Source organism: Epinephelus lanceolatus, chromosome 10 (genome assembly GCF_041903045.1).
Source record: "Epinephelus lanceolatus isolate andai-2023 chromosome 10, ASM4190304v1, whole genome shotgun sequence".
Classification (NCBI taxonomy): Eukaryota; Metazoa; Chordata; class Actinopteri; order Perciformes; family Serranidae; genus Epinephelus; species Epinephelus lanceolatus.
Window position 1 is genome coordinate 7,207,956 of NC_135743.1, and position 21,862 is coordinate 7,229,817.

General features: G+C 40.2%; 1 protein-coding gene across 1 annotated transcript in view; it reads left to right on the forward strand.

The window, feature by feature from the left end:
- thsd7ab (thrombospondin, type I, domain containing 7Ab) overlaps positions 1–21,862 on the forward strand; it is a 245,121-nt gene that overhangs the window by 146,352 nt on the left and 76,907 nt on the right. The window contains exons 10-14 of the mRNA XM_033640340.2: positions 1,902–2,017; positions 5,604–5,739; positions 8,296–8,399; positions 11,912–12,106; positions 14,290–14,556. Coding sequence (XP_033496231.2) covers positions 1,902–2,017; positions 5,604–5,739; positions 8,296–8,399; positions 11,912–12,106; positions 14,290–14,556 — 818 coding nt within the window. The remainder of the gene's footprint in view (positions 1–1,901; positions 2,018–5,603; positions 5,740–8,295; positions 8,400–11,911; positions 12,107–14,289; positions 14,557–21,862) is intronic.

Sequence of the window (21,862 nt, forward strand, 5' to 3'; positions counted from 1 at the left end):
CCATGGCATAATGTTTGCACTATATAAAGCTCATACTGTGTCACATTAATGTTTACCATCCCACTTGTTTGCAGTATAATTCTGCACCAAGCATAGTTGCTCAAAGTTCGGCCTGCAGGCTAATGGCAGCCCTCAAAATCATTTTGTCTGGCCCACTGAGCATGACATGAAATGCATGCATTATATTTTAATATTCGTGGTCCATTTCAATACTTTAACATCCAAAAGCTTACATTTAATACACCACTTAGCTGCTGCGTCAAACTGTGCACCCCTAAAAAGCATTGATCAGGTTAGAAATGACAACTGGCACCTCGCAAGTGTTACCGGAATTATGTTCTATCATCAATGCTAGTGCTGAAGTTTTGGATTTCAGTGGACAACTCAGCAGTTTATTGTGTCAGTGATATGGAAGCCACCACAGAAAAAACTTTATGGTTGAGGAGAAAAGAAGATTTCAAGGAAAATGGATCAACTATTACTTCATCAGACCTCAGGGGACAGATAAAGTGAACTGCGTTATCTGTAAACAAGTGAATTCAGTGCTCAAGGAATTTAATACTAAATGCAATTATGAGACCGATAATAAATCCTATGACAAATTCGTGGGTGAAGACCACACATGACAGTTAAACAGTTTCAATGAGACTTATCTGCCCAACAGTCTGTCTTCACAAATCTTGTGATAAGTCACGAAGTGTGACACATGTAAGCTATGTAGTAGCTGAGCGAATTGCTCAGCATGGTAAGCATTTAAGTGTTAGAGGGTTTGTGTGGGACTGCTTGGTGAAAGTAGCTGACACATCCTGAACTTTGTGTGCCTCTCAATGATGTGCTGGCTCTCTAAATTGGCACTCAGTCATCAAAACATTGAGCACCCCCGTGCTTGAGAGATCTGCAAGTCACTTAGTTCAACTTTCTGTGGACAGAGTGCTCACATGGTTTGGGAACAGTTCAAATTTTACTCTGAATGCCAAGATTGTTGCCAGAGGAAATAGTTTGTAGTCGTGACCGCAAACTCAGATGAACATATATATCCAGTGATCAGGCAGCGATGACTAAAACATGTTGCTCTTATCCGTGTTGTTATCGCAAATCACAAATTTGCCTCAAGGGGCTTCACATTTTGTTTAAGCATACAGCACCCTCCCTCCTTAGAAACTCAATTCAGACATGGCAACACTCCAGAAAAAAGCCTTTTAACAGGGACCAAATAGAAGAAACCTCACAGAAGAGGAATCCCTGAGACGTGCAATAGATGCCATGTGTACTGAATAGATCAACATCGTAAAATCACAGTAATAAAAGACCCTTGATCATATATTTTTATGATCTCAGCGTGCAGTGGCTTCCACAAACGTGTGTTAATTTCCTCTCACTGCATGCTCATCTTGCAGTTGCCAGCACCTCTTGCTCCACAGCACACGCTGTACTCAAATTGTTGCTTCCTGTAGGTGGTAAAGTGCCTTTAACCAACACCAGAATTTAATTTGAGCATACTGCGCTACATTACAGGATATCCTTGTCATCCTAGGTTGCGGTTTTGGAAAGTGAAACCAGGAATAGGAAACCTCCTGCAGGGTTAAAACGACCTGAAACCCAAACCATGGTTTCAGGTTTTATCTGGTCTTTAGACAATTTTGAGGAGGTGAGGCGTTCAGGAGGTGTCACAAGTGCTTTTTGTTCAGCATCTGTTGATTTTTTTTTTTTTTTTTTTGTTACTGGAAGGTGAGTGTCTCCCAGAAAATCCTCTAGCATTAATCTACTTCTGTATATTGACATATTTCCATTTAATGTGCCTCTGAGGTTTTCAGATGACTTGCTGTGTGTTATGGTGTGTGTGTAAGGAGTGCCCAGCAGTGTTACTTTAAAACCCTGCTGTGTGTGCTTTTGTTGCCTAGGTGTCCAGACGGCCCTCGACCCAGCACGGTGCGACCGTGTCAGCTGCCCTGCAAGAAAGACTGCATCATGACGCCTTTCAGCGACTGGACACCGTGTCCTGTCACTTGTGACGCAGGTACAGTGGGAAAAGAAAACCTAATCTCCTGTAAGGAGAGATGACTCGGCTGATGTGAACTAATACTGTGTCATGTGGATCACTGAGAAGAGGGAATGGTTGTTTATTGGCAGATTTCAATTTTGCTTAATTTAGCTTTTTTGTAGTTTTCAGTCTGGCTTTGTTTGTTTTACATCACATTGTGGAAATGTACTGAATTTGATTTTCCAGGTCTGGATAAATACAGACAAAAGAAAAGAGGGTACAGGAAATTATTTGTGTTTCCAGATTTTTGCCTCTGTTCTGTTTTCTAAAATATACATTCAGAATTTCTAACAATAAATTGATCATACAGTACAAGCAGGGTGCTTTTCATGGTGTTTGGAGCAGGCAGCCAGCTCAGCCAAAATGTTTACCACTGTGAGAGAGAGAAGGGGCCAGAGCGAGTCTGATGTTGTCAAATGCAAGAAAAAAGTATGGTATGCGACTGAAGGTACACTCCTACACAGAGCTGCCTCTACATCTGTACACCACAGCCTGCAGAACAGCTCTGCCCCAACAAGTGTTTTATAACTGAACCAAATCTGGACGTCTGCGACCAGTTCAAAAGAAAATGTGGCAGTATCTTTGACTTGCATATGTACACAGCATCACAAATATTTAAGCTTGTCTGAACTGTTGTAGTTATCACACAAGTAAACAGCATGAGGACATGTTTATGGCTGTGAATAAACCAGGCTGCACAGATTTCAAATCTTTTTTGGTTCTTATTTAGAAAAGAGACTAAATAATATGGAGGAAACAATACAAGTAATGCAAGTATATGTAGCGCTGATAAGTTTACTTCCTGTTTGGCGCTTGAGATGTTTGACAGTGGAAAGTCTCTTAAGCTTTGTGTGTAGGAGTGTAGACTGAAATGTCAAATTGATTTGTATGAGCTACAGTACCTCGCTACAATATTCTGACAGTTATTTGGCAACATAGCAGCACACATAGCATACAGCTACATCTATGTTAACAGTGACCATAAAAACCATTTATTTATACAGTGTATGTATAATAAACATCTAGCTGTTTGTAGTCAGATGTCAGATATGGTCTGAAAAATCTACAGAGAAGTCTGGAAATTTGAATCTGGGAAAGTATGGAATTTTAAAATGGAAAATGTGAAGGAACCCTGACACTGGCAGTGTTAGGGATGTTGGTTTGAAAGCATAGCTCTGCAATTACTTAAGACTGGAAGAAGTTGAACAACAAGCTACCCTGGGGATAGGGATAGTTTGATTAACCAAAGCTGCTTAGAAAAAGTAATTCAAGCTACTTTGTAAAGAAGGATCAAAATGACAACTCGCGTGATTACAAATATTATACACAAAAGTTGCGTTACCAAAAAGCCACTCAGTTGAGTTAATTGCAAAAAGAGCCTACTTTACCACAAGTCATATATAAACCAAGATAAATATATGCACCACTGTATTTGGGAACATGCAAGAATGTTAGCTTTGATTTTGTAAACAATGTCCATCAGTCAAACACCTTCCTTCAGAAACTAGCCGTGTGCTCCAATAACCATACTACCAAACCATATAGTACGCCAGGAAAAGATTTGTCATGTCCCAATAAATAGTATGTCAAATACAGTATGCCAAAAATATCAGGATTTTCTGCTATATCTGGCCCAATTTTGCAGTATGCAAGCCAGCATACTTTTCTGGCTATTCTGACCCACAATCCTCTGCACAGTGGACGATACGTCACATTGACTGAACCGCAAACAGATGATGGCGTGACCGCTGGTTGACAGCTGTCAGAAGTTACAATGACGGATCACGGTGCATTCAAGCTACTGATGACCAGTCGAATAGTAATAATAGGAATATTGATTGTTTAAGTGACCAAAATAATCATAACTGTTACAAACAACAAGATAACAATGCCAGAGAACTGCAGATGTAATTTCACTGTCGCAAATATGATCTGTTAGAATCTACAATCTGTGCAGTGATAACTTTAAAGTCAAACTACACACATTGCAAAGTAACAACAGCAGAGCTCTCCGGGTTGATCTCCGTCTCTGGTGAACTCGGTAAGCAGTATTTAATTTATCTCCACGGTAATGGATATAAAAGCAAGACGGTCAAAGTTCAGGGCTTAGTTGTCTGGACTGTGTGCATACTGCATGCAACAGTACGTACTTTTTAAGGGCAGCTGCAGTACCTACTGAAAGTAAAAAGAGAACGTTTGCAATTTGGAACGCACCCTAGAATCCAGGTGGAGGAATTACTCAGTTATCCAGGTAACTTCTGAAATAGCATGCAGCAACTTCTCTTTTTAATTGTTAATGAATAGCAATAATCAATACTTATGACTAATGTGGTCAAAGGGGGTCAATCACAGTAGAGACGCAATGATTAAAATAAAACTAAAAAAGTAATTCTTGTCCTTTTATGGCACAAAGTTGTTTGTAGTTTTAGTAGTTAACTACACAAAAATGTATTTAATTACTTGAATTACTATGCAAATATAAATGTAGTTAACTGACCAGCCAGCTGCTGCAAAATGTAGTTAAATTACTAGTTTAATTTAATTAATAATTAGTTAACTTCTTTCCGACACCGGACATTCTTTAATTTAGAAAATTGTGTACAAGGGTTTCCAACACAATATTTGGCATTGTGTCGGTGTCAGGCTACAATAGTGAACTATAATATGATAATAAACAAGAGAACTTGAATCCAGTTCGACATGTAAAGCTGTGACTCTAGACTGACCTGAGAATCAAGTTTAAACTGACTGTAAGGAAAGACTACCGAGGCGAGACCCTCTGCACACAGCCTCTCACATTAACCACTACATAAACACTTGCACTCACGTCTCGTTACACGTAATTAATTTGACAGATTGGCATGTAAGACAACCTTTGGGCCGACCTCTTTTAGGGCGCCTGGCGAGCCGACTCGCCCGTGGCTACAAGTGTCAGCAAGTGTCATCGAGTTGTTGTTGTTTTCATGCTGTGAAAGAAAAACATTGTCGGGATGAGGTCACCTCTGTCAGGCAGCCGTTGCCGGAGCTCTTCAGTGGAGGCAAATACATTAAATTGATTTACATCTGAAAATCATTACCATCCATATTTTGATGACCTCTTCGTGTGACACAGGGGCATAAATCTCCTCAGTCTGAGCATGCCGCACTAGTGGCTGTGCATTTTAATTTGGTGCTATTGATATCTTCACCTTGTGCAGTGGATTCCGCACCACCCACATACAAGGGTGTAAAGCAGGGTTCAGGACTATCCAGAGGCTCGTTTCATCTTAATGAACTACTTGAGGGCATCTCCTCACATGTAAACACCATAAATTTAATCTGAGTCAATTCCAAGGTCTAATGGGATTTTTCTACATCATCGTTGTTGGCTTGATATCCCAAGTAATCAGACGTGCGTGTTGTCTATGATAGCTGTCCAATTAGATCTGGCAGTAGTAGTCTCCAAGTCCATTCTTCAAGGACTATTAACAGAGCAGCCTAGCTTATCATTTTGACATGTTCCTCATCACTTCTCCATGCAGACATATCTTATTTAATTCAGTAATTGTGTGTGTCTGTTCAGCTGGTAACGCCGTGAAGAGAAAGCAATCAAGGAAGCGGCTCACCATCCAGCTGCCGTCCAACGGGGGACAGGACTGTCCAGAGGTGCTGGAGGAGGACAGGGACTGTGAGGTCCCCAAAATCTGTCCAGGATTCAGGTAAAAACACGACAGTGGTCCGATCATGTTAATGTCGCATATAGGCGTTCCACGCTTTTGCCTTATTTCGTGTTTTTTTACAGCTTGAATTGACAAGGTTGAGATTAATTTTAACAAAGCCAGGGCTGTTGTGTTCACTTGATCCTGTGGCTAGTGGATTAAAAAAAAAGATAAGAAAAATTTGATAAAGAAAAAGAAAAGAAAATGTACATTAAAATGAAAATAAAATGTGCATGATATAAAAATATTAAACAATATTAATATATTGTGTGTTATTTACAGACACACTGTATAGATCTGTCTTTCTTGCCTGGTTGGCTCACCATGACAGTCCTCATGGGCCAGAAGAGGACATTTGTGTGTTTGACAATATTTGTTTGTTCTGTATTTAATTGTGTTAAACAATATGATGATATGATATAAAGACACACCTTTTGTGTCCCCACACATCTCTCAATGTATGTGCTGATGCCTTTATTTATAGATGCACACTTTCTTGTTTACTCTTTGTTGACAGACATGATGAACAATAAAAGCTATAAAAGGTTAGGGGCCAACTGACTGATTAGCACCCTAATACTTATAATTAATATAACTATAGGGCTCCAGCTAGATAAATCCACTGTCACTCCATGGTAAAACAACTGAAGAGGTTTAACAAGTTCAAATCTTTGAATCAGAACTGGACTGTTTAATGGTGAGGGTTGTTTTAGTTTAGTTATTTTAGTACGTAAAGTACCCTGAACAAACAATAATAATTTTACTATAAGTCATATATCCAAATATGAATTTGCATTGTTATTAAGCCCTTGACATCACACAGGATAAGGACAAACACATTGTGTAACCTTTGTGACAAATGCAGCGAATGACACAGATGCTTTTTATTCCCTAAAGTCAAAGGTAACCTGAAAGAAATGAGGTTGTGTTCATTAATGTTGTCAGAATGTGTATGTGAATTGTATCATTTCACAAAGTCAGCAGTCCAATATGGCCGAGCTATTTAGCCAAGAGTTTATTTACAAAAAATGCTAGTAATTTTATTTTACCACAATATAGCCCTGCGCTGCTACGTTTTATAGTTATTACAATAAACATGATAAAAGGCTTAAAAATCAAACTACCAGTGTGTACTGTACATTTCAATATAAAATACGTAGAAGAAGATATATCACTCTGTCATTTTTTGGTGTTTCTAAAATAAGTAGTGGGCCTCTTCTTTTTCGTTTGTTTGTCTGTTCAGAAAAAACAACAGAGTGATCAGTCTTCGCAAAGATAAACGATCGTTTTGATCGGCTAACGTCGACGTTTAGACAGGTAGCTAGCAACTCGTAGTCGACGGTTGTCGGTTGTTAATGAAAGACAGCTTTCAAACAGAGTAGTCAGAATCTCCCAGGTAAACATATACAAACAAAATATCACTGTTTAAGCTTTCAACCTTAAATATATTGATTAATGGTTTAAAATTTGGGGCTTTAAAGCAGCTCGTCTTAAGCTAATGTTAGCTCAAGCAGCTAGCTAACGTTACAGTGAAATGTAGAGCTGGTGCTAGGCTATTAGCATCATTAAGAGGCTATTAACATCATTAGGAGGCTATTAGCATCATTAGGAGGCTATTAGCATCAATTAGGGGTGTCAATACGGTATGTGTACGTTCACAGTGGTGGAATGTAACGGAGTACATTGCCTCAGGTACCGTTATTGCATTTAAGTACAATTTCGAGGAAGGGAGAGAGAGAAATATTGTACTTTTTAGTGTATTAACTTTGCATATATTGAACAGCTGGAGCTACTTCCTAGTTGATTTTTAGGTCACAAACAAAAGACCAATTTATTTTAATCAGTATATCAAATATGATGCTGTGATTAAGCTATCCAGAAGTATATAATGTATTTCAAATTATCTCCACCTCCAACGGCTTTAATACTGTTTACCTGTTAATTCTTTTCTAATAATAATAATAATTGCATTATGATAATATAACACTCACAGGGCCAGTACTATTATTTTCGATGCATTTAGTTCATTTAGCTGATAATACTTTTACTTAAATGACATTTTGAATGCAGTACTTTTCCTTATAATTGAGTATGTCTGTAGTGTAGTACCTCTTCCATCACTGTACATACATACACTCTGTTATTATGTTATCTGGGTAACAGTCAAGAATAAATAGAGAAATAGCCAAATTGATTTTTGTTGGCTCTGGCTGACTGGTCTAAAAGGGAGATCCTCAACAAGAAGCAACTGCATTATTTTATCGCAGGCAATTAATATGATAACAGGTTGTGTTTGTGGTAATGCTTGGTACTGTCATACCATGTTAAATCTTATGCACACTACAAATACAGGCCTGTAGTTTAATTTATAGAAAGTAATTGCCATATATGTTTTGATATTGGTCCCAAAAACCACTATTAGACATTTTCCTCCAATAGTTTAGCCCTATATACAGATCACCATGAAATATTGGCTGTCTTGCATTGCCCAATGTCGGTGTAATAGTGAACAGTATTATTGCATTGATTTAATTATACTGTTGTGATTTATTCCAGGTGGAAAACTCACAAATGGAGGAAGTGCCAGCTGGTCCCATGGTTTCTCAGACAGGACCATCCCGGTGCGCAGGAGACCTGTGGTCCAGGACTTCAAACAAGAGGTATAGAAACCAATCTCTTCATCTCCCATTTCCCTCCACATTTTCACTGAACCGTTCCTAATCACCTTAAATTAAATTTTTGCTCATTTCGGTGCATCTGGAGCCCAGCCATGAGGCAGCAGATGGATGTGCCAAGGTTTAGAGAAAAGGCCAATTTACTTAAAGCACATATCAAATCCTCCCACTTGCAAGACGCGACACGAACTGAGGCTGACACTCGTAAAAACATCCACAAGAGACTTCTTTTCTTTTTCTGGTTATTTTTTTTATTTATTTATTTTTTGTAATCCTCCTGAGTTTGGGAAGGAAATGTGTTCTCAACTCATCGTGTGCCTCTTGAGACTCGTTTGACAGTTTGGGTTGTTTCACTGCTGGCTTTTTTTCACCTCAGGCTCTTGTCATGCAATTTTAATCAAATGTCTCGTGTTGAAATTTAGGAGAGGATGCTGCACCTTGCCTATAGCCTACAACAGCCCAAACTCCTGTTCGTATGGGCTTCACGCATAAGTGACAAGTACTTTAAAGGAGTTGTGGCTCTCCCACTTTGAAAGCATATTTGCTCTTGCCTTTTTATAGAGGATGGATGTACCATGTAGTCCTGGGAGGCTTTCATAAAAATTCAATTTCAGGGGGTCACGCAGAATGATCAATTTCATTATGTTCCAGCTCCTATAGAAGGCCATTATTAGTGCTTATATTTCTGTTTCGTCTTCGCTAGCTTACATTAATGGATGGAAGAATCAATTTATTCATGAAAATGCTTTACTGTCCACTTTAGATATACCCGTCGCACTATCCCAGATTCTGTGCAGCTTTTTGCTGATTTGATACCATGTGACACCTGATGTCCAGACTCTTCTGCACATGTCTTCACCCCCCTCTGACACTTTTAAATGGCATAAATCCTTTTGTCATTGACTCAAACCAAATGTGACACACTGTCCTTTCTACTCTGTGAGTTTTTTCTGACAGCGTATTGTGGTGTTTACCTGGACAGAGGCTTTCCTTAGAGGGGGAAAAAGCACCGTAGTAGCACTATTAAACACACAGAGCAACTGTGGGCCTGTGCTTCTCTCTCTGTCTCGCACAGAGACACACACATGCACACTCACACAAGATAATACCTGACCTAACACACCATCAGACGGAGGCTTTCCAAACCAATAGCAGTGCCCTCAGGGGGTTCAGCAAAAATGTGCTTAGAGATTGATTTCTCTATGGAGGTACAGCCCTGCAGAACGTCTGCATCACAGGAAAATGAAATATTGCAGCAACACAAGTAATACCCTTTATTGAAAGAACAAAGAATCGGGGTGATGCAAGCCAACACAAATTGACTTCTGGCCTCGAACTGATTGAGGTAGAGATGCTTTTGTGTCTGCTCTGCTGATAATTGTTCTTTAGCCCCCCGCAAGATGTAATCTGAATTATAGAGTTCTGATCTATTTTTCATTGACTCTTTAGTTCCCCTCTTTAAATCTGTGTTTGATGTTATGATGCTCACCAGTGGGGGAAGAGTTATTTGTATCTTTTACTGTACTACAGCAATCGTACACGTCAAAATCATTTCACTACTAACAGGCAGCACTGTACAGCCTGTGGTAACAGTTGTATGATGTGTTGTGCGGCTCAGGAGTTTCACCTAGTCTCAGAAAATTACTCAAAAGTGCCATCACTTAAATATGTAAGTGCAATACTCAGGGTTTTCCACATGTTTATGTATTTGTGGCAGGATTAAAACATATGCTGCCACGTTTTGATTTTCTATTTCTGGAGCTTGACTGTTAATTAGTAGCGCTGTCGTAATATGTATGCTGTTCTGTTATTCTCGGGGCGCAGAGTGCACTCTGGACACAGACGGAGCAGCAGAATGCCAATTATACACGGCAGCAGAGGAACAGAAGACCTCATGGGGAGTTCTGCCTGCGCTGCGTTTATGGACATGCAAAAACTTCCGAATTTAGAGAGGGGGCAGAGAACGATCTCCCTTCAAAAGTAGCAATATCACAATGTAAAAGTACTCCATTATAAAAAATCAGACCTGCATTCAAATTTTTATTAAGTGATTTCTTTTTTACAAGAATTACAGGAGTTATTACAGGAGTAGTTCAGTTTATGGGAGAACTGTTCATTTGCCTTCTTATTGCATGTTACAGTTGATGAAAAGATTGAAATTACCCACATATCCATCCAATAGAACAAGAAGGTCTCCCTGTTTAATACAGCAGGAACGTACAGACAGCCAGCCTGTTAGCTTAGCTTAGCATAAGGACTGGACATGTCAGGAAACTGCTGGCCTGGCTCTGTCCAAAGGTGAGAAATCCACATATCAGCAACTCTAAAGCCTTTCAGATTAACATTATATCTCGTGTGGTTGTATGGGAGGTTATGTGCTCAACTGTGAAGTTAGTGAGCCTCAGAACCTTCAGACCAGCTGCTGGCTTTAGCTTCATACTGCTTTTATCTAATTCAACTCTGGTAAACCAAGCCAACGTCCCAAAATGTCAAACTATTCCTTAAATTTTAACATTTTATCTAGGTTAGATTTCAAATGCAAAATGTACATAACTGTCAGACAAGTCAAAGTAAAATAAAATATATGTAGAGGGCTCCTCTTATTGGATTATTAATATGCATAGATGCAGTCATACATAATCAGATGATTAAATATTGTAGTTGCTCAAGTCGGAAATAATGTTCCTTGGCCTTCTAATGCTTGATTCTCATACTTGATGAGATATCTAAATAGTTAATAGCAACTTTAAAATAAATAGGTATAGACAACAAAATAAGGCTGAGAACGTTCATTTTATTTGGGATCTATTTATTTCTCTCTTCTTCTTCCTCACCATGGTGAGCTCACTCCTCTACTAGCTCCTCAAGTTAGACTTGATCTCAGTTATTCCCACAAACCTAATCCAACCCCATACCAACACCCAGAGATACCCCACCAGCCCCTTGTTTTTTTGTTTGTTTGTTTTTGTTTTGTTCTGCTTAAAGTGTGTATATTTTTTGTTGTGATAGCTGCTGTCAGGGTAGTGGAATGAAGGAGGGGATTGTTAAGTCAAATCTTTTTTAACTGTTGTCCTCTCTTCTTCTCACTTTATACAGTTGTTTTGTTTATACGGAGCATTGTCATAAATTCAACTTTAAATTTTGCACCATTTTTTATAATTTATAAAGTCTGAATCTGCTATTCTTAATGAGTAAAGCTGTAAAAGAGTTGTAGTGGAATAAGAACATGTATCTGAATTATTTTGGAATAAAAGTGTAAAGTAGCATAGAATGCAAATGTAGGAGTGAAGCACAAGCACCTCAAAGTGTCTACAGTGTGGTCAGTACTTGTAGTTCAGTTATTTCCTCTTTAAATACCATCAATCATTGTCTTGCCTTTTTCAATACCTGCTATGACATCCAATCAATCTGTTGAAACAATAAATAATTAACCACTTTATGGCCTCCTACACCTTCTAATGAAGCATTTTTGACCCGTCTCCCTCTGATTCTTCCAGCTGTGTCCTGTCGCCAGCTGGACGGGACGCAGGCCGACATCAGCGAGTGTCTGAAATTCGCCAAGGCCATGCCTGCCATCACTCAGCGCTGTCAGCTCCCCTGCCAGGATGACTGCCAGCTGACCAACTGGTCCAAGTTCTCGTCCTGCACAGCTGACTGTGTGGGGGTCCGAACGAGAAAGAGGGCATTGATAGGTGAGAACAGAGCGCGTCACAGCACAAACAACGGGCTGGTGTTTCAAATGCTTTTCAGACAAGCTTATTTGCACTGTAGTTTAAGTGTTGGTGAGGTACCAGGCAGTTTAGGGGGTAATGCTGGTGGGCAGCGCTCCAAGAGACAAGCAGTAAAGTTAAACACAAGGTCGTAAATCTATTCAGATAGCTCTTGCCCGCTAAATGCTCCAGTGGGATTAAAGCAACAAATGTGAAATAACTCCTCAGCCTTTGTTATCCATCAGGATGTCCCCAGACAGTTGCCCTGTGCATCACAGTCATAAAAGCAAAATGACAAGAGTGCAGAAATGCATTAAGGCTCGTCTACAAGAGGTTACCGGGGGGAAAAGTCAACTTTAAACTGTGAGAAAGTGGAAGTGAAAGCTTTTTTTTCTCACTGATGTGAAATCTTTTGACCCATTCTGGTTTAAAAGAGCAGAAAGGTCATGTAATGCATTTAAACCCTCTTTGAAGGATTGGTTTAATGATTTTTAGCAATAAATCAGGAAGTAAAGGGCGTGGATTTTGTAGTTTTATCCAGAATCTTGCAGCTGAACTTGAGAAAAGTTATCACAGGGTGGCTGCAGGTCCTTTAAAAGTCTGAAAATGTCTTAGATGCACATTAACTAATTAAAGGCCTTGGAAAGTATTAAATTGTCCTAAACTCAGATTGCATGTTTTTCAGTCACGTAGGGCTGCCCCTCCTAGTCTACCAATAGTCGTTAATTAGGGCCATTAGTCGACTAGTCACTCGCATTTTTACGATATTAATTTAATTATTAAATTATATGTTTTGGGCGGGGCAACACAATGGTTTGAGTTGAAGGTGTGAGAAAGAATAGTATCAGTAACATTGTTAACACTGTGCTACATTACAGAGAAACACAAAACCGTACTAATAAACCTTCATTAATATAGGCCTGTATTTTATCTACAAGTGCACATCACACACTGAGCGAGCCGCCTGTTAATGACGCTGTGGGCTAATGGGCATGTAGCTACTTCCATGTTTCAGATGATACGTCATGTTTGTAGTCGACCAATGAAGATGAGTTTACATATCACCTTGGGTTCGTCCTTCACCTTCTCAAAATGATCCCACACTTTGGATTTCCTGCCTTCCAGTCACGTCATGTAGACAGTTTCTGGTGTCATGTCAAAGACTGCAGGACTGTTTCCCCCCCATCTAAACCACCCAAACTGCATTTTAACAGCAGACTTTGACACAACACCTGTATGCATGCAGTGCTCCTCTTTTCAGCCCTCTACACATTCACTGTAGATCACGCAGTGAGTTTGCATCCAATATTTACCTCTGAAATGTAGAGGAGTAGAAGTATAGGGTAGCATAAACGGAAAATACTCAAGTACAGTACGTTCTCTATAATCGTAGTATTCTTTGCTCAGTCCAGAACAATACCAAGACAACACATATTCAGAGTCCTTCAAGTGGGCAGAAAAGGTATTGACCAAAATGTTGACCAAAGTGTATAGTCTTCTGCTGCCTGTTGGTCAGTATGACCTTTAAGGACAGATTATAGCATGCTACACAGCGGTTTGCTGCTTAGACGCAATTAGCAACCACCAGCTGCTTACTAATGCAGGATAAACTTGGCAAACCTTAGCTGAAATTATTTTAATTAAAAAAAAACAAGATCTTTCGTCAAACCAGCTTGATGGAGACACTGGCACCTGCAGGTAAAAAAATGAGCAGTTAGAAAGAAAGTCATCAAAGCCATATCTCCTTATTTGCATGGGAAACAACTCCTGATGATAGACCGCCACAAGAAAAAAGTCTTTTTGCACAGTGATTTATGATTAACGATGCTTGATACATCTGAGGGTAAAAAAAGTCAAGCTGCTTCAGTAAAAGAGCACTCTGCTTGAAACAATTTTGCCAGCGTAATCTATCATCAGGAGTTGCTGTCCTCCCCATGCATGTATCCCACACAGACGTGGGGACAGCAACTCCTGTGTCATCCAGCCCTTTTTAGTGAGTGCACTGTCCCAGACTATCCCAGAGGCCTTGAAAGTAGCCTTGAATATGATGAGACTCAAAGCCACTTCAGCCTTACAGAGACAGAAATCCACCAGCACTAGCAGACATGTGGAGTCACCTCTCCCAAAGTGATTCTGCTGATCTCATGTCACTCTGCTTTCCTCAGGGAGGAGCAAGAAGAAAGACAAGTGCAAGAACACGCAAATGTACCCTCTGAGTGAGACCCAGTACTGCCCCTGTGACAAGTACAACGCTCAGCCAGTGGGGAACTGGTCAGACTGTATCCTGCCTGAGGGGGGCAGAGTGGAGAGCATCCTGGGGATGAAGGTTCAGGGAGACATCAAAGAGTGTGGACAGGGCTACCGCTACCAGGCCATGGTGTGCTACGACCAGGACAGCAGGCTGGTGGAGACCTCACGCTGCAACAGCCACGGTGAGTACATGTGCCTGTGTGTTAGAGTTGAATCCCCCAAAATTTAAAAACATGTATCTCTAGAAATATCAGTCCATGCTGAAAGTTTGGTCCTATTAGTTCAGGTTTTGTTGAAGCAGAGTAGGGATGTCTGGCACAATTTCACCTACTTCTTATGTGCATGGATAAGGGGGAAAGTCTGAAGAGGTCGAAACTTGGATGGCCCCGATAAAGGCCACAAGCCAAAATGCGTAGGTCTGACAGTGAACTTCATTTGCTCAGGTTTTGACCTATGTGCTTCTGAGCCACTGCTCTAATCCCATCAAGGTGAATGGGTTTTTGTTTGTGTTACTCACAACATTGAAAAAGTAAACACAAAAATAGTTTATTGAGCTGCTGATAGTGCATCATGTATGTTTATTATACACACTGTGTTATGAGAATCACACCAACAGCACACTTGGAATGCTAATTTTATCATTCAAAGCTTAGAGTTTGAGTCTTTGGCTCTAGTTTTGGGCTATTTAACTACTGGTGCAAAAATTTGATCATACTGAAGATTTTGAGGTCATTAGCCTTAGAGCTGAGAGACATTACCTGAAATCAATATCAGGATTAATTGGGCCATTTACCTCAGTAACGAGCTAAACAGTATTTTATTAAATACACCTTTGCATGAGATCCTGCATCTTTACAATGTAGCTCTCATGGATTTTTCTGTACAGATCAATGAACAGAAACTCGTGGATTATGACTGAGTAAGTTTTATTTGACATTCAGTTGTTAAGAGCCCATTCAGGCACTGCAAAAGAAAATCTAATTAAATGTAGACTCTGTCTCACATCTCATGAACTTGTTTCACGAGGAGCTGCAGCATCTGACTGTTAGAAATGAACCCACACAGCACAAACAGATCGGTTGTATTTTGAAGAAGTGAGCAGCAGTCTGTATGAAGGAATTAATTTCTTGGATATATCAATGAAAATGGGTCATTTAGAGCCTGTTATCAACATGCATCTTGTGTGATCTGATCACAAATGGACGGGGCTACATACAAGTGTAAATGACCACCAAGGCGGGTTGTGCTCCGATCACTCATACCATTTGCTGCGATGTATCTGACCACATGTCTTTTGTAGTGTAAACTAGGGCTGTACAATTAATCGAATATTAATCGCAATCAGGATTTTGGCCTCCCACAATTGAATTAACAGGATCGACTGCAATACTGATGTTTGAGATGTGTGCTTTGCTCATAGAAAATTCCACTGCATATCAAATCAAGTGCTTCTGGACTAACAGCAGCCTCTACTTTTTAAGAACTGTCATACCACTATGAGTGCACTTTGTAGTAGCAGCCTGTGAAAGACTTTCCTGAATGGTGCAACCGCTGACAGGCAAAATGAAAATCATCCGTCATAGACCATCATTATCCGTTGTATGGACATAGGACAGAAAAATTCATATGCAAAGAGGGCTTGAGACATTTCTGTGCCGCAGAGCAACAAAACTAACCTGTTTAACCATCTGAAAAAACACAGTCTGCAGCACGATGAATGCATGAACGCCAAGACGAATAACGTTGCAAATGTTACTGTACCATTAAAGTTAATCCCTGTCTTTGTCCAGCGTCAGCTCAGACATTGATAACCTGACCTCCACCTTCCCACCACACTTTGGTTGATTTTCAGATGTGTGCAGGAGGTGTGGATAGGCTAAAAGACGGCGTTTCATAACTCATTAAAATTTGCTGTGATTTTTGATTGGAATTTCTTTTTACTGAAAAAATAGTCCCTATGAAAACTGTTGACAGTGTGTTCTGTGGATTATTCAGAGTTACAGAGACACTGTTTATAGAATTGACCTGGACAAATATGATTAAAAATATCTGTGTGGCTACATAACACCAGAGGTCAGTAAGAAAATGTCACAATGTGGGTCAGCTAATTTGTAAATTTTGGCCTGTGACCCGAGATAGAAGCAGCTCTGACAGAAACCTGTATTACAGCACAAAGGTCTTGAGACATTAATTTCCCTTCTCCAGCCTCAACTTCTTGGTTCCAGGTGAGAAATGTACTGTAGAACACTGGAATGCTGCAGATGCAAGAATAACTTTTTGTTCTGTTAAATATTCATCTGATGTGAAGGATTTTGTTTGTGCACATATGAAAGCCCCTCCTATGGAGGCTAGCGACTCATTTCGAATACTGAATTTCACATAAGGAGGCCTTTTTCTGGCACACTCCTGTCAGAATCATTTGTCTCCTCGTTGTAAGGTCTTATCTTAGATCCAAAATACTTCAAGCAAAGAATTCAGGCTCAGAAACTCGATGTGAAATTGCTGTGAAATAGAATGCGGGAGATGTTCAAATGAATACATCAGTGTTGTGCATATATAAACATGGTTTTAGTCTCCTTGTGTGAGTCACAGATTCAGATATGCGTCAGTTAATCTGGGTGTGGGTGTGACAAGGGCATGTCGTATGGATGGTGCTGTGTGTGTGTGTGTGTGTGTGTGTGTGTGTGTGTGTGTGTGTGTGTGTTTGTGTTGTCAGCTCCTGTGTATTTTTACACCTATGTGAATGTTTGTGAGTTTCTGTGTGCATCCATGCTTTTATCTTCAAGCATCATTGAGCTCAGACAAAAGAAATGTTCCTTGAGGTGCACGAAAAACAAAAACACAGTCACAAGGCTTGGCGATAGTACATGTGAATCTCAAAGATATCATTAAAATCTCTCTCTTATCCCTCTCATTCAGTCGCTACTCTCCTCCGTTCACTCTGCCACTCCCTCCTCCGTTTTCTGTGCCATTCTCTCCATCTCTGCCATCATCACTTTTAATCTTGATAGAGGAGGAGACATGGTCCTTCCACGACTCTGTGCTGACACAATGCCCTCGGCTGTGATGTCGATCAGGCAGACTGTGCCACTGTTATCTCTGTGTTCCACAGACATCAACAGAAAAAAGGGGATTATCATTAAAAGCGCACATTGATCCACGCTTTGTGGTATTGCTCACTTTTCAGATTGCCTGGTTCCTCTATGAGCGATTATTACAAGGGAAGATAACGCTGTGTGCTGCTCTGAACAGTTCTCAATAAATGAGCGCTCTTATTCAGAGTTTGCTCAGTTGCCACAAGTAATAATTCAACAATTGTGAACTGCAGAGAATAATCCATTGTAAAAGGATATTTGAAAGTTGTACTATTTTTTTTTTTGTAACCATATAAATAAATAAAGAGGACCTATTATGCTCATTTTAAGGATCATACTCGTACTTAGGTTTTTTACTGGAACATGTTGCCATGATTTAATTGTCCAAAAACACATTACTGTCCTCATACTGTCTGTGCTGGAGCCATTGATTTTAATAATAATACATACCTGATGCCAAGATGGTGCCTATTCACTCCAGTGGCGTTACTCACTTGGCACATACACCAAAAAAGTTTTCTAGCTTCTGGGTTCCACTGAATATGCACAGTAGTGTTTCTCCCGCTGGCCCCAATCACAAGTTCACGCTTGGCTCATTGACTTTACGTTGTGATGATGTCATGGATTGTATAAATTGCTTGTCTCAGCTTTAGGAAAGTTTCACAAATATAAAACCAGCATGGCTCAAAAATTCTGAATAGAAAGATTCATAATTTTTTTTACAGCGGTGGCCTATGGGCCACAGGGGATCTTTTCACTGCAATACCTCGAGTGGCCACTGGGAAAAAATTGCTGCAAGGCTGAGCTACTTTCCTCAGGGCCATGCTGGAGTACCTGTATTCACCCTCTGTCTGAGACACTATTTTAGCACCTGTCTCTTGAAGCCCTCCTCCTGAAAAAGGTCGGCGTTTCTGGGTCTTCTGCATCTCAGCATTTTTCCATTGTCTTTGCAGCCGCGATATGACTGTATTAGAAAATAGCTAGCTTTCTACAGGAACAAACAAAACAGGATTAAAAGCTTCACAACCAGACATGTTCCAGCAGGAATCTGTTCCGGAATCTGTTCCAGAGTCTTGGAGAAATTAACAACATCAGCATCCAAAATTATCTGCTTCCCAGTCATCAGCATGTAGCTACTTCTAGCAGTGTACTTGCAGCCAAGGAATGACTGTGTATAGTGGCACTTTTTCCCGTTGAAAATTGTCAATAACTTATATGTATGTAACATCATACATCTGTGTTTCGTCCACATGCAGCCTACCAACACTACACAGATGCCTGTGATCTGTGCTCTTTACCACTGTTGCAGTTGATCAAATTGGGAAAAAACAAAGGCTACTTCAAGTCCCGAACAGCAGTAGGATGTAAAGAGGCAAAGTTTAAAAAAATCTCCAGAACAAAACAGAACAGTAATGTTAGCCTGACGGTGCTGAATCCATGTACAGAGTTGAAATATAAACGACAGTTATACTCAAGCAGATTTACTCACCCAGCTAAAAACAAGACAGCAGTTGTATCAGTCTTGGACCCAACTGCACACAAAATAGTTACAGTCCACTAGACTCTTGTTTGCTTTCATCGACTTGCCATGTAACTTTAGTAACTTTAGGAGATCTAGAGGACGAGGTGATTTGTAACAACAATCATGTCCACACCGGGCAAATCAATCAAGTTGCGGGAAAAATAATTTTCTTCATTTTGTAAGGATCAGATCAAACATGAGTTTTCTAATGGTGTCTGCTGCCTGCTGGTTCATCCAACTCTATTTTGTGGTCACTTTCTTTTATTTGTAAACCACGCAGTATATGGATTTATCACCCCTGCCCTTAGTCTGAATTTTGCGCCTTATAATAGTCACCTAGTTGCAAACTATAAGCTACAAAGGCTTCAAAACCCAACTGGACATGTTCCAGTAGAAACATGATACGATTCCTGATATTTGCATGCACCCACACGCAGCAGTGTAGTCTATATGACATAAACAAGAAATCTGTCAAGAGCTGACGTCAGCTTTTAGCAAAAGTAGGAAAAAACATTGGAAACAGAGTATTCAAAACAGTCTGAGTTTTTTGCTTACAGGGATTAATGCTGCAGTCACTTACCTCATTATTTGAAACTTTGGCCACATTTATTACGAACATCCGAGACTCTAAAATTATATATATGACAGGAAATAAGGAAAGAGCATAATAGGCCCACTTTAAAGTCAAGGCTGACTGCAGGGAGACTAATAATCAGCAGCACAAGAAGCAAGTAACATCCAAATGACAAAGTCTTGATTCTATTAGTTCCCAGCAATAATTGCAGTCAGCCACAAGAAGATCTAATTAGTGTGTTGTCATGTTCAATATCATCAAGGCCAAGTTGAGACTGAGGGGGTAGAGACTCAAGACCAAGCCACAGATTCACCAGCTCAGGAAAAAGACTGAAATTATTTTGGGCCTATTATCATAATGATGGTCTGAATCAACGTGGTATTCTCCCAGGAGAGTTTTCAATCTCATCTCACAAGAATTAAAAATAAAAAATGAACTACTCAACAAAAAATGTGAGTACTACTCTCAACAGTGTGCCAAAGGTCATGGTGTAGTCAGGGAAAATATTGTACTAAGTCCCCTCCTATGCCCTATATATATATATGTAATATTACTCATATATTCTTACATTTATGACTATAGGTAAGCTGTCATGCTGTGACCTTTACCATGACCTAACATTACAGGATGGCTCAGGGGGGCCTTGGCCTTGTCTTAGTGGGGGTGGTAAAGGAGGAGGGAATGCAGTCACTCTGGGGAGCCATGAAGGGTAAAGCTTAAGGGCAAGCATCTTGCTGAGGACCTGTGAACTTGAGCAGTACTGCAGAGAACAGATTTGTTGGTGCATGACGACCCATATTTGTAATAACACACTGAGAGCCTGTGCCGTATAATTGAGCTTATGCTGTTTTGAGTGTTGCAGCATGTAGGCAGTGTGCTGTGAAGGTTTGAGGACTAAAGGCAGTGTCTGTTAAGGTTAGTAATGTCCATCAGGGTCCTTCCAGCCTATGGCGACTCTCTCTTATTCCTTTATCCTGAGCATAGAGCTTCCATAGTTACTTTCAGAACGCCTAGGGATTAGGCTGTCCCTGTTGCCTTGGAGATGATTGTGGTGCAGGGGGTGTAACAGGTCAAACTCAGGCTGTAATGTTGGATGATTCCAGCCAAAAGGTTTGTGTAAAGCTTCTCGGGCCACCCACCCATAGAGCGGATGCAATTTGGTTTCAGAGGCCAACACTATGGTGACTCAGCCGGACTTTATTCCTGGCTGGATGGACAGAAATAAACGGTGGGTGCATCTGCTATCAGGGTGTCCCAGGGGCCCAGCATACTTATGGATCGTTGCAAGTGCAAAAAGAGAGTAAAAATATTTGTGGAAAGTCTCGTTATTATTTGCGGTGGCTTCAAAAACATCAGTCCAGCAGAGTATAATCTCATGTGCATGCATATTGCTTCTGTATTTAATAGGGCTGACCCCGACTAAGAATTTTCCAAGTCAACCAATAGTCGTCATTTAGAGCCATTAGTCGACTAGTCGTCTGGGTTTTTACGATATTACACACTGAGCGAGCCGCCTGTAAATGACGCTGTGGCCTAATGGGCATGTAGCTACTTCCATGTTTCAGATGATACATCATGTTTGTAGTCGACCAATGAAGATGAGTTTACATATCACCTTGGGTTCGTCCTTCACCTTCTCAAAATGATCCCACACTTTGGATTTCCTACCCGACATGTTATTAACTAGCCTGTGGAATAACCGCAGGTACCAGCCCTGGAAATTAACCTGACTCCTGTCTGACTGCTGAGCATGGCCGCTTCCTGTGTCTGTCCTTTCAAATTAAATTTCCACATGGTCCAGTCATATATGTTTTGATTTAATTTGACAAGGCGCAAAGTTTCACGTTTGGTCAACTATTAGGGAGCAGCCCTAATATTTTAAACTATATTTTCCTCTTGTTGGTTTAATTGATACTGGTTATCAGGAACAAATTGGGCCCTCATCCACACCCACTCCAGCACCACCACCACCACCACCCAATCACCCACCAACCCTTAGCTCCAGTACCAATACAGGTGACTTCAAATAAGCTCTTATCCACAGAGCTGGAGTCTCCTACGTTTTTTTCAAATCCAGTGTTATAGATCCGTCCAGGCCTTGCTCTGTTTTGCATACACAAACTAATCTGATTGCAAAGTACAAAAGGTCAAGTCATTTATTTCAGGACAAAATTTTTCTTTCAAATAAAACTATGACAGTTGTATTCCTCCTTTTATCTTAAAACAGTGCAAGAAAAAATGTCCTCTGATGGATGTTTAGAGAAAAGTAAAATAGTAAAACATTGATTGAAGAAAAT